Raw genomic sequence first — 17,375 nt, forward strand, 5'->3', positions numbered from 1 at the left:
CCTCGTCAATAAACAGGCTTTCCAGTGGCTGCATCCCCCACCCCCACCCAGCTCCCTCTCCGAGAGGGGCCCCTTCTCCTCTACTTAACCCGCGGTTAGGGATCACTGTAAACAGTCTGGGGTCATCACACAGGAGAAAGGGCGAGGGGGAAACCCGGAGGCCTGGCCTTTCTACCGAGGAGGGAGGGAAGCAGCTTCCGAGGGCTCCCGGTCCACGGGGCCCTCCGCTAACCGCTCACGGACGGGTGGGCAGTCCACCTGCTTCCCCCACCCCAACCCCCGCCCCCGCCCCCGCCTCCTTCTCCTGCTGCTCCCCCCCCCCCCCATCGAATCTCTGGAGGGAAAGGCGGAGGGGGTGTTTCCCAGCAGAGTCCCAACCCCTTGCATTGGCACGGTGCTGAGATGCCATTCTTAGGACTTTCTGGGACAAAGTGTCCCGAGGGCCTTCCTTCCCACCTTCCAAGGCTTCCACCCTATGGGCTAGCGCTCCTAGAACCAGAGTATCCACTAAAAAGGCCCTGGGGTAGGGCAGCGGGGTGGGTGCGCCTGACCCCGGAACAAGCCCTTCCCGGGTGGCCCAGCGCGCCTCCTCCGGGCAACCCCAAGCCCCCAGGCCGGCGTGGGAGGCCCATCAGTGCTTCTGCACCCGCCCCGCCACGGGCTGTCCCCACGCAGACCCGGCGGATCGCTCTGCTTCCGTCTGCCCGCGCGCCCCCAGCCGGCATTGCCCTGCCCGCTGCACCTGTCCCTGCGACCCCGGGCGAGGCCGCTGGCTGGGGCACGTCGGGTCCAACCAGGCGTTGCGCGGGTCTGATCCCCACTCCCCCGCCCTCCCGCAGGGAGCGAGTTCTCCGGCAACCCGTACAGCCACCCCCAGTACACGGCCTACAACGAGGCTTGGAGATTCAGCAACCCCGCCTTACTAAGTGAGTACGCCACCTGGCTGGCCGGCGGCTCAGCGCGTCAGCCCGCGGGCCGGCTCCGCCCGGCTGCTTCGGGGCGCCGGTCCGACTCCCCGCGACCCGACCTTCGGGTGCAGGCCGGGCGGGCTTGTTAGTACAGCACCGAGGCCCCGGGATCCCTCGAGGACGCCCGCGCCTCCCTCCCCTTCCCTCGTTTTCTCTCCCTCCCCCGGGGCTAGGAGGCTCTGCGCCCCCCCCCCCCGTGTCCCTCTGGAAGGTCCCCCCAGCCGGGCGGCGGCGGTCACCGATCGACTGGTCCCTCTCCCGGCGGTGAATGAAGCTCTCCTGGGGGCGACCGGCCCCGTAGCCCAGCCAAGGTGTCCCTGCCCCGATCCCGCCAGACCCCAGCCCCGGGGAGGTCTTTGCTTTTCTTTCCTTTTTTGTTCTCCTGTTTGTCCTCTCACCCAGCCCATTCTTCTCCTGTGTTAACTTCCAGGTTCCCCTTATTATTATAGTGCCGCCCCCCGGGGCTCCGCCCCTGCCGCTGCTGCCGCTGCCTATGACCGCCACTAGTTACCGCGGGGACCACATCAAGCTTCAGGCCGACAGCTTCGGCCTGCACATCGTGCCCGTCTGACCGCCCACCCCGGAGGGAGGGAGGACCGACGCGACGCGATGCCTCCCGGCCACCGCCCAGCCCCAGCCCCCCCCACCCGAGGAGCCCTGCAGCCCTTCACACCACTCCGTCCACGGCCCGACAGGACGGGTGGAGCCGCGGGCGGGACCCTCAGGCCCGGGCCCGCCGCCCCCAGCCCCGCCCGCCGCCCCTCCCCGCCTGCCTGGACTGCGCGGCGTCGAGAGGAGGGCGCGCCCCAGCTCGCCGCGGCGCGGCCCGAACCGGCCCCGGAGCCCACCACCCACACCGCGGGACCCTGGCCGGGCCGCCGCTGCGCGCGGGGGACACGTTTCTGTGACACACAATCACCGCGGACCGCAGCGCGGCCCAGCCCGGGAGCAGCCCGCCTCGGACGCTCCGGCGCCGGGAGGCTTCGCTGGACGGGCTGGGCGAAGGAAATCAAGAACAAAACGATTTTCTGCAGAAGGAGGAAGAGCCCCCTGCCGAACCCTCGGGGAAGAGTCCTTACCCTCGCGCCAGCCGGACTGCCCCCACCTTCCGAGTGTGCCCTGCCCCAGGAGGTGGAATGGAATGGGGGCGTGCGGCCCGGGCTCTTGGGACAGGGTTTGGGGTCATCAGGTCTTTCCGAAGTTGGGACCCAAGGCACGCAGGCCCCAGCAGCGCGCACCCACCAAGCCCTCCTCTGGGCTCTTCCCTGCTCCACCTGAACTGCCTGGTTCCCCAGGGTCCAGGCACTCCTGCTAGTGACCGGACTCTCAGTCCCCCCTTTTGCCCCTACCTCAGCGTCTCTTCCATCCGCCGACCTCTCATCCTCCCCTCCTGCCTGTCCTCCTCCTCCCGTCCCACGACGCTCTGCATCTCTCCCTAGCTCCCGCCCCTTCGGAGGCTCTTCAGTGCCTGCCGCAGGACCCGTTTCCGTAGGCCGCGGGCACTGGTCTGGCCGAGCAGCTACTGGGCGTCCCCTGCCCCGACACAGACTCGCGATCTGCGGGTGGCAGGAGCAGGTTCTGAGCTGGCATCTGAGCTGCGGCCGAGGGACGCGGGGGCTGCCCAGTCCACCCCCACCCCCACCACCACTCCCCCCAACCCCAGCCTACTCCTCCGGCAGGAACTGAACAGGACCGCGAAAAGTCTGCATTTATTTAGTATGATGGTCTTTGCAAAAAGGATAAGCAAAACAAACTCAACAGGCTGCTGCTTTGTAGAGAGACGGTGTGTGTCGTGTGAAGGCGAACCCCTGTGTATATAAGCCCGCCCCACCGCTCCGCCCCGCCCGGTAGAGTCCCCGCTGCCGCCCGCCCTGCCTGTAGATACGCCCCTGTCTGTGCTGTGAGAGTCGCCGCTCGCTGGGGGGAGGGGGGGACACAGCTACACGCCCACTAAAGCACAGCACGTCCTGGGGGAGGGGGGCATTTTTTATGTTACAAAAAAAAATTACGAAAGAAAAGAAATCTCTATGCAAAACGACGAACATGGTCCTGTGGACTCCTCTCGCCTCTGTTTCGTTGGCTATCTCTGTAATTCCGTGTTTCCGCTCTCCTCGTCTCTCCTCCGCATCTCTCCCCTCTCTCCATCTCTCTCTCCGCCCCGCTTCTCGCCCCCTCCGTCTCTGTCTCTCGGTCTCTGCCCCGCCCCCGGCCTCTCCCCCGGCCCCGCCCCGGCCGCCCGGCCCCAGCAGGCCAGCGCCCCGGCGGCCACTCCAGCCCCGGGCTCGCCGCTCCGGCCGTGCCCCTCGCGCCCCGGGCCGCCGGCGGCCGGGCCGCCCCGCCCCGTAGTAGCTCTCTCGGTAGCGGCGACGCGCCCTGCATGTCTCCTCACCCGTGGATCGTGACGACTCGAAATAACAGAAACAAAGTCAATAAAAGTGAAAATAAATAAATAAATAAACAAATAAATAAATAAATAAAAATCCTTGAACAAATCCGAAAAGGCTTGGAGTCCTCGCCCGGATCTCTCTCCCCTTCGAGCCTTTTTATTTGAAAAGGAAAATGAGAAAAAAGAACAGTTTAATTTAAGGGAACTGCCGGCGCCCGGCCAGGCTCCGTGGCCCGAGCGGGGCGGCGAGGGCGCTGAGGTCCAGACGCCTAGGCTCGGGCCATCCCAGTCCTTGTGGAGCTGGCCGGGCAGGGGCCCCAGACCCAGGACCCAGTCGAACCCTCGAGAGATCCCCTGACAGCTCTGGTCTCCTTAGCCACTTTCAGCGCGTCGGTTCGTTTTTTGTTGTTTTTTTTCTTTTTCTTTTTTTTTTCTTTTTTTTTTCTGTGCACATGAGAAATAAAATAATAATAAATAATAATAATAAATAATAATAATAAAATTTTGTATGTCACTCCCCATGGCTCCAGGTTTGTCTCTCCCTGTCTCTGGGACAGGCCTCCCCTCACACTGGTCGATCCAAATAACCCCTTCAGGGGTCCTCCCAGCTGCACCCCCACTGCGACTGGCCTCCCACCCTTTCGCCTCCCACTCTTTCGCCGAGACCCTCTCGAGTGGCGGCTGGTCGGAGGCAGAGGCCCAGACGGGTGTGCCCTTCGGGTCGCTACCCTTACGGCCCACCTGCCCTTGGGGCAAGGAGTTTCACTTTCCAAAACTTCAGAGTAACTTCGAGTGACTCGTCTACACCACGCCGACTCGGCCGCCCTGCCTCTCTACCCTCACTCAGATTTAGGGTTCAGACTCTCAGAAGGCTACGTCAGAGGCGCTCTCCCCACGGTGGAGGTCATCTGCCAGGCAGTCTCCTTCCTCCGCCCGTCGCGCAGCCGCGATTTTATGACCCGAGGCCACACAGAGACCCCGAGACCGCACACGCTGTCCACCGGTTTCCTCGCTATCGCTAAGCGTTTACTTCCAGGCCCGGACACAGCCCGGCCCCGCGGAGACCCGCGGACAACCTGCTGCTCGCCCATCCTCGCGCCTTTGGGTTCGTCCTGGAGAGGGCGTGCAGGCGCTTATGTCTTATGTCTGTGTGTCCGTCGGTTGGTCGGTGGCCTGGATTTCTGTTTGCGTGGGCCTATCTGTCCTGGGGAGGGTCTGGTGGTGGGGAAGTAGGAAAACGGGTTTTTGTGTTTGGTTTTTTGTGGGTTTTTTTTTTTTTTTTTTTTTTGACACTCTACTGTTCTTATCCCTGAGGTCCAGGGAACGATCTATCTGTGTGTCTGTCCCTGTGTCTGTTCCTGCGTTGGGGAGGAATGCATCTGAGATACTTCAAAAGGGTCCCACTTCTGTCTCTTCAGCAACCTCCCAACTCCAGCCCCACTACAAAGGCCATAGCGTCCACGTGGTCTCTGCTCTTAGAGACTTTCTTTTTCGGCCCTTGGGAAACCTTCCCCTTAGCTCCCATCTCTGGCTTTTCCCACTTGAGAGGCTGCTGAAACTCTGAGCTGTCAAGGATGGAAAACAAGGCCTGGAGGCTGACTAAGGAATGACCTTCTCCCTTGGCTGGTGCCTCCCAGATGCCTCCTTCCCACTAGGATCCCAAAAGCTTTTCTTTCCCCAGCCCATTTGCTCAGGTTCACCCACATCAAGGGTCTTCGGGAGGGTATGAAGGGTCCTCAACAAATCAGCAAGCCCCGAATCAGGTCTATCCCCTTCCTCCTCTCTCTCCACCTCAGTCTCCTCCCTATTCCCCATCTCAACAAATGACAGTCCCATTTTCCACCCTGCCTGGTGCTGCTTCTGTTGATCACAAGTCTCCTGGAAGAGTAGTCTTCGAACTTCTTTGATCATATACGCTATCAGTAAAGAGAATTCTGAATATGTACTCCTAATATAAGTATGTTGACTTATTTAGCAATTCCGTAAATATACTATCAGACTAACGTTATGATTTTTATAGGACATAAAATAGAAAAAGGATGTGATTGGAATGCATAGGAATAAGTTCTCATGTTCTCATCTCATGCCTAAATGGATTATTTTGCACTCCCTGGAAAATGTACACCCCACTTCAGACACTCTGCTAGGAATCCATCAAAACCCAACATGGCAGAGCTCCTGGCTGTCGCCTGATACCCAGTGGATACGTTCTTGGAAGTGGTCAGTACACTGGATTGGCCCAGCCAGTGCTGCTCTCATCATACCTCGCCCCCAGTGCCTGGCTTTGCCTCCAGGTGCCCTAGACTGAGAACCCTGCCCTGCTCAACCCATTAAATTGGAAGTCAGGGCCTCCTCTGGGTACCCCCGGAACTCCTTACCTTCTGTTCTACTTCTGGTCACCTTCAGACCAAATTGGACAGCGAGGATCCCACAGTCTATGGTGACCACCTTTGCCCAGAAGCTCTCATGCTGTGCCCCTCCTGAGGTACTGATATCTGCCTGGAAATCTGAGGGCCTCCCAAGCATGTCTCTACTCTTTGACCAGTTTCCTGTTCTAATTGCAGACCCATTTACCCTCCCCAAACACAAATAGGGCCCGTTCCACAGCTTCAGCATTCCCCAGAACTCACCTAATTCTGACTCTGCAGGTCCTGTCCTCCCCCACTCCCACAGAGTTCCCAGCTGAGGTACACCAAGTATGACAATTAGAAACAGATGAAGAAAGGTGTCCTGGGTTGAAGGAACAGCAGGAGCAAAGACACGGAGGCATGGAAATCTACCAGATAAAATGTGGCTGGAGTATCAGGTGCCTGGGGAGAGGCAGAAGGGTAGACAGAGATGGCAGGAGATGAAGCGGAAAAGTAGTTGAGAGCCAGGACACTGTACTGGAAATGTCAAAATGGTACCCATCACTCATGCAGCTCCTTTAGGGAAGCTGCCCCACTCCCAGCCCCTCCTGCCCCTGTGGACACCATATCTGTACCAGTGACTCCGCTACTAGAGGTGGACTTGAGCACAAATCCAAGCCGAGCCAGTCAGGACAGGAAACAGGATGCAGGAGAGGATGAGGACATGGGGGGAGCAAAGCCCAGGGGAGGCCCTGAGGGGATTCCCCCTCTTGGTCATCACAGTAGAAGACAGCTCCAGTCTGCCACTCACTCAGGCCAAAAGCTCAGATGTGCCCCGATGCCCTTGTCTTTCCCATCCCACATTGAATGCACCAGCACAGACAGCTCTACCTTTAAAACAGGCACAGAATTGGACCACGTCTGACTACCTGCCCTCTACTGTCCTAGTCCAAGTCACAATGACCCTTTACCTGGACTCACAAAAGAATGTTCTAATTGGTCTTTCTGCTTCCATCTTTGCACCACCCACCCCTTAGCAGCCAGAGTGATGCTCCAATGTAGAGCGGATCGTGTCCCTCCTCTGCTCAGAGCCCTCCAGTGGCTGCCCTTCTCCTACAGAGTCAAAGTCGGGACCCTAAAGCTGACCCACAAAGCCCTGCATGTCCTGGTGGCCTCCGCTTCCCCCCAGCCCTATCACTGCTGGTGACTTAGCCTCCATCACCCGCTCCAGCTCACTGTGCTCTGGGCCTGCTGGCCTCTGTACCATGCTTCCATTGCTCCAAGCATGAGCCTTCTCAAGCCATTCATGCTTCACATGGCTTTTCTCCCCGGACAGCCCCCTACTTCCTTAAGGACTCTGCTCTAACGTTACCTTATCAACCAGGCCCTCCCTGATCAACTTAAATAAAATAGTGCACACACACCATCACTCTGTTCCCTTCCCCGATTATGTTTTGCTGGTCCTGTCTTGTCCTCTCTGGTTAGAATGTGAGCTCCATGAGGGCAGAATTTTTTTCTGATCTGTTTGCTGCTCTATCACCAATGGCTGGACCGTGTTTGGCACACAGATGTTCAACAAATGGTGATGGACAGAGAAACGAATGGAGTGATGTGAACAAGAAATCATGAGTAAGTGGGAGGCTGAGGCAGGGGAGAGAGACAGGAGAGAGTGAGAGACGGTAGGAACCCTCAATCATGTGGAGAAGGAGGGTGACCTGCAGAGAGCAGCTGAGTGGCTAACAGAAGAGGTGAGAAAGAGCAGATGCTGCTCCTACTTCTCTAGAAACCCAGTGGTTTGATGTGATCACCCAACTCCTTGAACAACTCCCTCCATTACCTAGACCTAGGGTGACTTTTCCTTACAACCTGGAAGCACCCACCATTGTCCCCATGGGGGCATCATGAAGGGGCACACCTTCATCCATTGGGAAACTGTCCCTCTATCACTCTGTGTAATACTCGTGGGACTGTCAATCAGGGTGTCCCATCAGTTCCTGACCAGAGATATGGGCCTGAGACCCACATCTGGCCAGTGGGGACCTCATGTCATGATCCAAAGCACATAGTCCTCAAGTTAAGAGCAGAGTCTTCTCAGAAGGCTCATTTTTGGGGACCGGAAGAGAGAAGTTCTCTTCTCTTGGACTATGAACTGAAGTGATCGAGGACTTTGGGCCCCTCGGGACTATCCCTACCACAGGGAGAGTGCAGACCCGCTCAGAATCAGGCAAGAACACACAGAGCTGACAGAGGTAGAGAGGAAAAAAGCTCTGCTGGTATTATCCAAGCCTCTGGAGCCAGTTAGGCCTGAAACAAGACCGATTTTGGACTTTAAGGGTCATCAGACAGTACAGTACAGTCTCCTTTTCATCTAAGCGAAAGTGTTGACTGTCAATTGCAATCTAAAAGGTTCCAACTTAAACAGTTCTGGAATGCACGAATGCTCTGTTAAGGACTTTGGATTTTTTTTTTCTATAGACAGTGAGAACCACTGAAAGTTTTAGAACGAGAGAGAATGGTTTAATAGGTCTACATTTTTGGAAGCGCCCTCTGCCCATAATGTGAGGAGTGGGATACGAGAAGAGACAGTGGGTACAGAGAGACCTGTATGACCTTACTATGGTGGCCCAGCCAAAAGCTGGTGGCGCTCCACCTACACTCAGGATTCACTCAGGAAGGACCCTGACATGGAAAATGATAAGGTTATATTTTTAGTAAGAAAGGAAAGTGCAGGGGATCCCTGGGTGGCGCAGCGGTTTGGCGCCTGCCTTTGGCCCAGGGCGCGATCTTGAAGACCCGGGATTGAATCCCACATCGGGCTCCCGGTGCATGGAGCCTGCTTCGCCTTCTGCCTGTGTCTCTGCCTCTCTCTCTCTCTCTCTCTCTGTGACTATCATAATTAATTAATTAATTAATTAATTAATTAATTTAAAAAAAGAAAGTGCAGAACAGTAGATACATCATATAAGAAAGGGGAAAAATAGAAACAATTTGCAATTCTATACATAAACATTGGAAAGATAAACAACAATCTAATAAAAATGGTGATCTCTGGGTGGGGAACAGTATGGATGCAGATCCAGTAAGAACAAGTGTCTGTGAGAATATACCCTTTTAATGTAATTTTAACTTTATTGAAAAATGAAATTTAAATTAAAAATGTAAAGAGGCAATCAGGTCCTTGACACATATAAGCGTAAGTGTTTAGTGAATAAACCAAATTTTGCTTTTCTGCTGTACAACTGAGGGAGAGACCATTGGATTTTTTAAAAAGATTTATTTATTTATTCATGAGAGAGAGAGAGGCAGAGACATAGGCAGAGAGAGAAGCAGTCTCACTGCAAGGAGCCCGATGTGGGACTTGATTCCCGGACGGGATCACGCCCTAAGCCAAAGGCAGATGTTCAACCGCTGAGCCACCCAGGCCCCACAAGACCACTGGGTTTGGTAGATAGGGGTACGTGGTAACCAGAAAGCTAATGCTTTCTAAAGAGGGAGGGAGGGCTGGGGAGCAGGGAGAGGTGGCTAAGACCTGAGGAAGCAAGAGGCAGAGGGTATACAATACTTTGGAAAGGTTTTGAAGGGGAGGGGCTTGAGATGACATGGTTGGTTAGCTCAAGGGAAGGTTGTTGCAGGCCAAGGGCTGTGGACAAGCTTGCTGGCTAAGCTAGAGGGTGGAAGGCAGGGGTAGGGAGTGAAGATGTTTGGAGATGGATGTGAGAGGCTTATGGAAGGAGATCTGAAAGAATGGGGCCGAGGTGTAGGGGTGAGGAGTGGGGAGGATCCAGAAAATTCCACTGGAGAAAGGAAGATCCTAAGGCGAAGGGAGCTGCTGGGGTCACTCAGAGGCTTGCAGGAGGCACAACTGCTGTCTGCTCAGAGTGTGGGGAGCAGGGCTAGGCCCAGCCTTAAGGAAGGTAGAGTTCTAGAAGACTCTCTTGGGGATTCAGAAGTCTGAGAGCAGACATGTGCTGCCAGCCAGTGGTGGGAACACACATGGGTGGTGGGGCTCTGGCTCCCCTCTCCCAGGTTCATTCCATCTCTCAGGACACAGCAGCTGGACGCCCAAGATTACCTTGCTCCTCCTTTTCTGACCTGATCCACATCCCCCCAACTCCATGTGGCCTCCCCACTTGACAGAACCCCAGCAGCAACTCTGGCCCATGGTCGGGGTCTGATTTTTGTGTCTGTCCATCCGCAGGTCCTCTGGCGTGGCCTCTGCTGCCCTGTAGGAGAGGCCCAGAGGGGAGCCATCCCTGTAGCCGGTCCCCCTCAAGGAATTCTCAGCCGCCATGCGCAACCCAGAGGCAGAACAACAAGCACATGTGCACGGAGGCATCTCTAAGCCAACAACAGAAGGAACCCAAAGGTTGGCTGTGTGGCCTGCAAAGAGGCCCCTTCCTCTCTCTGTGCCTCAGTTTCCTCATGTGTAAAAACCAGATGGCCTCTGGGACTCCTTCCCACTTTGACATCCTAGACCTCTAGAGTTGTATACTTTGGATGCTAAGGCAGTCCTTGTGGCTGGAGGAACTTGAGAACACTCCATGGGAGTGGGGTGGGTACATTTGGATGGTGAGGGGATGGAGTGTTTTTTTAAACTGTAGAAGGAGGAGGCATGGATTTATTTATTTGTTGCCATCTCTCCCACTGGGAGGGAGTGCCGCCTTTTCCTAGCTCTCTTCCCAGTGTCTGCCCAGAGGTCTCTAGGGACAGGAGCTGCCAGCATTGAGACAGGAGAGTGGTGGGGCGCATTGGGGGTGCAAGGTAGGGGACTAAGGGAGGAAGACAAAGGAACAGCCATTTGGGGCCAACTATATTCTCTGCCTCCCCACACACCCCCACCTGCCCAAAGCATCCCAATACCCTAATTAGCCAGTCCCTTGGGCCCCTGTTAGCCAGGCCGGCTGAGCGCCCAACTCCCTGGGGACCAGCCCCCTTACCCCCTAGACTAATCAGTCCTTTGCTCCTTGAGTGCATGAGTGTGTGCATGCATGTGTGAACACATATACACACACACCCTTATTCTCTCCCAGAGCCCCGGGCCCCATTTTAGCCTTCAGAGGGTTAATTTAGGGTGGTACTGAATTCTCCAATGAAGACACCCCATTTGAGATGATTGAAGAGTTGAGGAGAATCCAGGCAAAGTTTCAAGGGGTCTTTTCCAATTGGGGTTTTCTCTCAAACTTGTAGGACCAAGAATGTGTAGCAAAGGATGAAACCATGAGTGGGGGTGCTCTGTGGCACCCCAAGCCCTTGGACTGGCACCTCTCAGGCCCCTATCTATAGCCAATATTCACCCCCACCCAGACCCCCTCCTCTCCTTCATCTCCCACTCGTCTCCCCACCCCCTTACCCCCCGACACCCGCACTGTCAGCCCAAACACATGATAAATTGCCCTGTCAACAGAATTCATTCAGGGACCAATTAATTCCACAGAAATGAACCAGGAGCCATCAGTTGCTGAAAAACTCAGAGTGCAGGGAGTGGAGGGAGGGGGTGCAGGCGGGGGGTGGGCGGCAGAGGAGGGGACGGGGAGGCTGGGGAAGTTAGTCTGACAGAAATTGGTCATTTAATGCTTAAGTGCACGCTAGACAGCCCTGTCATCGCCCGCGGCCCCCGCGCGGGATTAATTATCAGAGGAGGAGAGGGCAGCCCAGCCCAGCCCAGCCATCTGTCACCGACCAAGGCTAGAGTCACCCAGGACTTGGGCCACCCTGAGTCCACTTCCCAGTCTTTGGGCCTCCTGCTTCCTCAGCTTACACGTGCCCCCCCACCCCATCCCAATCCTAGGTCCAACCTCATATCTTATATTCAGCTGCATATATTCAGGCCTTGCCATCAGCTAGCCCAACCAGGAAGCCTTCTGTGCCCCCTTGACTGGGTTAGGGTCCATAATTCCTGTACTCCCCCATCATTATCCTCAACCATCTTGGGTGACTTTGTGGGTGGAGCCCAAGATATGATTGTCCCACTCATTGATCCTAGTGTGAGGGAATGGCACCATCTTCCACATAACTGCTCAAACCAGAATCCTACTAGTTGTCCTTGACTTTTTCTCCCTCATCCCTCTCACCCAATCAGAATCCAAGTCCTGTCAGTTCAGCCTCCTCCTGTAAACATGTGAAATCTGGGCCAGTTGCTTCTAGCTCCTCACCACCACCCAAGGCTGAGCCATCAGTAGCTGCCCCTGCTCTCTTGATTTAGGCTCTTGCTAGTAGTTAACATTACCTTTAAAAATACAAATAATACACACACTACCTTCCAGTTTAATACTCTTTGGTTGACCACCATGGACCTTCAGGGTGTCAGGTTCAAACTCTTAACTTGACTCACAAAGCCCCAGCCTTACCTCCAGCATCCTTCCCCTGCTTTCTCTGCTCCAGTCCCACTGACCTTCTTTTCTGGCTTTGCGTACTCTGTTTTTCTCCCAGTCTGCAACAGCACCTCCACCCCCATCACCAATTAACTTTACTAACTCCTATTCATCTTTGAGATCTCATATTAAATGTCACTCCCTCCAGGAAGCCTTCCATAACCCCTCGATGTGCTTTTATAGCTCCCAGACTTCCTCATTCATCAACATGTCACCTTACTTCTGCATTGTCTGTCTTTTCACCAAAATGTTAATTTCATGAAAATAGAGTCCATATCTTTATCCTTCTAGCCTGGCACTTAATGGATACCAGAAAATATTTGTGGAATTAATGAGTAAAGGCCTAACCTTGTTTTGGCTCTATCCCTGGCCTGACTCTAGGGTTAAGCTCCCAAGAGTCAGATCTTTCCTGGAAGCCCAAGACATGCTGGGGTGGCTGGGGAGATAAGAAACCCTCAGAGAACACTCAGGAAACTTGTAAGCCCATAAAACTACCCAAACCAGCTATGTTATGTGGGTTCAGATGAGGCTGCCAAAAGATGGAGGTTAGAATGGCCATAAGTACTTCCTAGAAGAGCAAAGCCCAGGGTCTGGGAGAAGAATACTCTGTGCAGGGATATCAGTTGGCTAAAGCATGAGGCTGACCAGAGAAGAAGGGGATATTTTGATATATTTACCAAAGGTTGAACTGACAGAACTTGGATGCTGATTGAATGAGAGGGATGAGGGGAGAAGAGACCAGTTTGTGAAGAGCAATGAATGCCTTTCTCCTGTCTTTGATGGTGGGGGGAGAGAGGGTGTTATTGATGGCTTCTAAAAATGGCCAGATGCAAAGTTTTATTTTCAAAATTAACTCAGGCTGCCGGACAGTGTGGTTAAAGGAGAAGTCTGAGGCAAGGAAATCATTAGGAGGCCAATGCAGTTATGAGAGAAAGAGAGAGAGACGTTGATCTGTGGAAAGAAAGTTTGTGATGGAGAAGTCTCCCATGACAGAGGGGAACGAGGTGAGCTACGTGATCACCATCTCCAGGAAGACCTGGTGGCAGTCTCACTGAGATAGCATATCTGGACTCGGCTGCCAATTGAATCTGAAGGTGAGAAACAGAGAGAGAGAGAGCAAAGATCACTGTCTCCAAAGTTCATGTTCCAAGACCCTGGATGGCTGATGAAGCCATCAGTGGTAAGAAGAGAGGCTGACTTGGTTCTAGAAGCAATGAGCTTGACTTTGTATATGTGCCTAAGTTTAGCATGCCTGGGCATGATCCAATAGACAGAATTACAGAGCAGTAGCTCAGGGGTGCGAGTTGACCTTGGGGTGTAGAATTGGGAGTATGTCTTCCTATCTTTGCTCTCCTATCCTCCAAATTTGCATTTCAGTTTGGATAAGCCAATACAATTTTGTGACAAAGTAGTAGTATAATTTTCTAAGTGATCCTACAATAATAAGTATAATGCAGTAAAGATTTGTCATCAGGTATAAGTGATAGTGTAGGACTGTAATAATGTAATCTAGAAATAAAATAACTATATGCCAATTTACTAATATCAACCAGGAAATGATGGATCAGTATATTGACTAACAATATGGGTTGTATTGTGGTAATGAGATAACCATGTAATCTGTGATACTGTAGTGCTGAAATGACTCTAACAAGGCATACAACCCAGCAATAAAATGACAACCTGACAGTGTAATCATGTTAACTAGGTAATGAGGTACAGATACAATGATGCCATGACTTAATGGTGGAGTAGTGGTGATGTCACACAATAATAAAGCATCAAGGACAGTGGAAGGAAAGAGGATAGAACTCTTAATCTGAGCCCTGAGGCCCTGAAAATAGAGTGAGAGAACACTGTTTGAATAGTAGCTTCCTCAGGATGCAGCAGAGGTATGGAAGCAGCTGCTGGAGGGATGATGCAACCTGGACAGGATGATGCAACCTGAACCAAGAAGGAAAGTTGGCAAGCCAAAAACGATGTTGGCTTTGCAGGACAGGACACAGCTCCATGGAGCTGGCCAGAATAGAGGGGCCTAAGCTGGGGTCAGAAGGAGGCAGCCCCTGATTGCAGAGTAGTATCTGAGCATCCCTAAAAGCATTCGGTGCTCTAAATGCTCATTTGGCCCAAGAGGTGTCTACTCCCTCACGAGCTAAGGAGGATGGTAAATCACAACCAATACACACAAGACCCTTGGAATCATCAAATTGACAAAATGTGAAAGAAGACCCAGATCTGATAATAACACAATTAAAAACAGCTCACATTTACCCAGTCTTTAGCAAGAGCTAAGCACTGTGCCCAGTACTTTCCCTGCATTATCCAAAATAGCCCTGTTAAGAAGTTTTATTATTTCTATTTTATAGATAAGGATGATAAGACTGGTTAACATATTTGCCTGAAGTTACATGGCAAGTAAGGGGAAGAGCTAGAATTCAAACCCTGGCCCATTTCCCTTAAAGCACACCATGCTCTGGCCATTTGGTATCTGCTTTAATAAGTGTGTGTCCCTAAGCAAGAAGCAAACCAGGGAGCAGGTTGAGCCATGACAAAAATATGTAGCATATTCCTTAACACTAATTTTATTAAAAGACCAATGTTAATGTGGATGAACATATGTATAACAAGCAATTATTTAATAAAGGAGGAATATGAAATAATATATTTATTTACTTACATTTTACAAAATGGAAAGATAAAACCAAAAAGACTTTTTAAGATGTTCATCTATTGAAGAAGGAAGGAAATAAAAGAACAGGAACAGGGTAGAAGGTAGACATAACTGATCATAGCTTATTTTGTAGATTTGACTTTAGAACCATGTAAATATTTTACATAATAATATAATAAGATTAAGTAAATAAATAAGCAATCCTCCTCAAAAAAAGCAAAAGCAAAATGAATCAAATGAAACTATCTATGGAGTTGGTGTCATAACCACATAGAAACTATTTCAAGTAATTTAAAACCTACTAATTGACTGTACATATATTCCCCAGTGGGACGTACACCATAGAGCAAATAAATAGTGATATCAATATTCATAGAGTTTTTCAGTGTGAGAGAAACAAATAAAACCAGATGGAAGATCGAAGACAAGTAAAATCCCCATAGCTTTGTATTTAATTGGACATATTACTAATAACTCTTGATGCATTTTACCTTTTTTTAAAAAAACTTATTTCCTGGATCTGTCCATGGAAAAAGGACAAGAAAATGACTACCTCAATACCGATAAGCACCTCTAGTCCCCAGATTGTGGTCTTTAAATACCACTTTACACCAAAAGGAGCCAGGACTCTTTGGGGAAATGGAAGATTCCAAGTCTGAAATAAGAAATATAAAAGATGATTCTGGGAATCTTCTGATCTCAGAAAATAGAAAAGCTATGAAAGACTACTAGGGTCACAAAAAAAAAAAAAGACTACTAGGGTCACGTTAAAAGGACTTAGTCACCAATTAGTCCCATTGGCCAATGACTAGATAATTGAGCATCAATGAGAATAATAACTGCAATTAACTGAAACTCATCAAATATGTTTAAATTCATGAGTCCATAATTATACCTGAAAGAAAAGCCTTATTGATCTTCTTTGGAGGATGCTAGGTAATCAACTAATTATTTGGGAAACTGATAAAAAAATCAAGTACTTCTACTGTTTTTCTTATAGAACTGTACCTCAGGAAAATCAAATAATGGGTGAGGGGAAGTTTCTCTCTATAGAAGTCTTCCAGCTAATAAATGAAGAAGGAATGGATAGAATTAGAATATCATCATTTTGTAACCCCTAATGGAATAATAGATCTAGATAACACTCATTGATGGTTGTTAATTTCACAAAAAAGAAACAACAGAACATTATGTGCCTCTCGATGAAAATACAAACAAAACAAAACCTATTAAGTAGTATTTCCAAAAAAAATCACACCTGAATCTAAGCAAGCCACTAGATGTAACTATCATTTTACAGAAAATATTATGAACAGAGGAACCACAAGGATGCAATCTGATTTAGTTGCTTACTTGTATAGTTTCCCCAGACTCTGAGAAACTTTAGTGCAAATAATCTAGTTTCTTCAGTAAGGAAACTGCAAGAGGGAAAACAGACTAAAAGAGACTTGAGAGACGTATCAGCTGATTATGATACATTTGAATCTTGCAAGTAGTTAAAAAGGAGAGGAGGAACAGGAAGAGGAGAAGGAGGAAGAATAAGAAGAGAAGCTACTAGGTAATCAGGGAAATGTAAACAGTATACTAATGGCACATTATGAAGTGTTTTTTTATTTTATATTTATTTTTAGCTCCAGGAGTAGAATCTAGTGATTTGTCATTACATATAACACCCAGAGCTCATCACAAGGGCCCTTCTTAATGCCCATCACCCATTTAGCCCATCTCCTCATCCACCTCCCCTCCATCAATTCTTAGTTTGTTCTCTATAGTTCTCTATGGTTTGCCTCTCTCTCCCTTTTTTTCTTCCCCCTATGCATTGTTTTGTTTCTTAAGTTCTTAAGTTTCTCCTCCCCCCCCCGTTCATTGTTTTGTTTCTTAAGTTCCACACAGGACTGAAATCATATGGCATTTGTCTTTCTCTAGCTGACTTATTACACTGAGTATCATATACTCTAGCTCCATCAATGTCCTTGCAAATGGCAAGATTTTCATTCTTTTTATGGCCGAATAATATTCCATTATATGCATATATATATACATAAATCACCTCTACTTTATGTCTTCATCAGTCAATGGACATATGGGCTCCTTCCATAATTTGGCTATCATTGATAATGCTGCTATAAACATTGGGGTGCACATGCCCCTTTGAATCAGTATTTTTGTATCGTTTGGATAAATGCCTAGTAGTGCATTTGCTGGGTTGTAGGGTAGTTCTATTTTTAGCTTTTTGAGGAACCTCCATACTGCTTTCCAGAGTGGCTGCACAGTTGCATTCCAACGAGCAGTATAAGAGCGTTCCCCTTTCTCTGCATTCTCACCAATATCTGTTGTTTTCCTTAATTTTGGCCATTCAGACAGGTGTGAGGTAGTAGCTCATTGTAGTTTTTTGACTTGTATTTCCTTGATGATGAGTGATGTTGATCATCTTTTCATGTGTCTGTTAGTCATCTCTATGTCTTCCTTGGAAAAATGTCTACTCATGTCTTCTGTCCACTTCTTAACTGGATTATTTAGTTTTTGGGTGTTGAGTTTGATAAATTCTTTACAGATTTTGGATACTAACCCTTCATAATATATGTCATTTGAAAATATCTTCTCCCATTCCATAGATTGCCTTTTAATTTT

At 50.4% G+C, this 17,375-nt stretch overlaps 1 protein-coding gene across 7 annotated transcripts in view; it reads left to right on the top strand.

The window, feature by feature from the left end:
• Positions 1 to 3,870, top strand: part of PAX2 (paired box 2) — an 82,791-nt gene extending 78,921 nt beyond the window's left edge. For 3 of the 7 annotated variants that reach the window (XM_049103657.1, XM_025466917.3, XM_025466919.3), the window contains 2 exons: positions 840 to 926; positions 1,399 to 3,870. In XM_049103657.1, the coding sequence (XP_048959614.1) occupies positions 840 to 926; positions 1,399 to 1,475 (164 nt within the window). In that variant the 3' untranslated portion in view covers positions 1,476 to 3,870. Of the gene's footprint in view, positions 1 to 839; positions 927 to 1,398 lie in introns of those variants that run through there. The other 4 variants (XM_049103656.1, XM_025466916.3, XM_049103654.1 and 1 more) reach the window with 2 other exon arrangements.
• The last annotated feature ends 13,505 nt before the right edge of the window (positions 3,871 to 17,375 follow it).

The sequence above is a fragment of the Canis lupus genome, chromosome 28 (genome assembly GCF_003254725.2).
Source record: "Canis lupus dingo isolate Sandy chromosome 28, ASM325472v2, whole genome shotgun sequence".
In the NCBI taxonomy this organism is placed as follows: domain Eukaryota; kingdom Metazoa; phylum Chordata; class Mammalia; order Carnivora; family Canidae; genus Canis; species Canis lupus.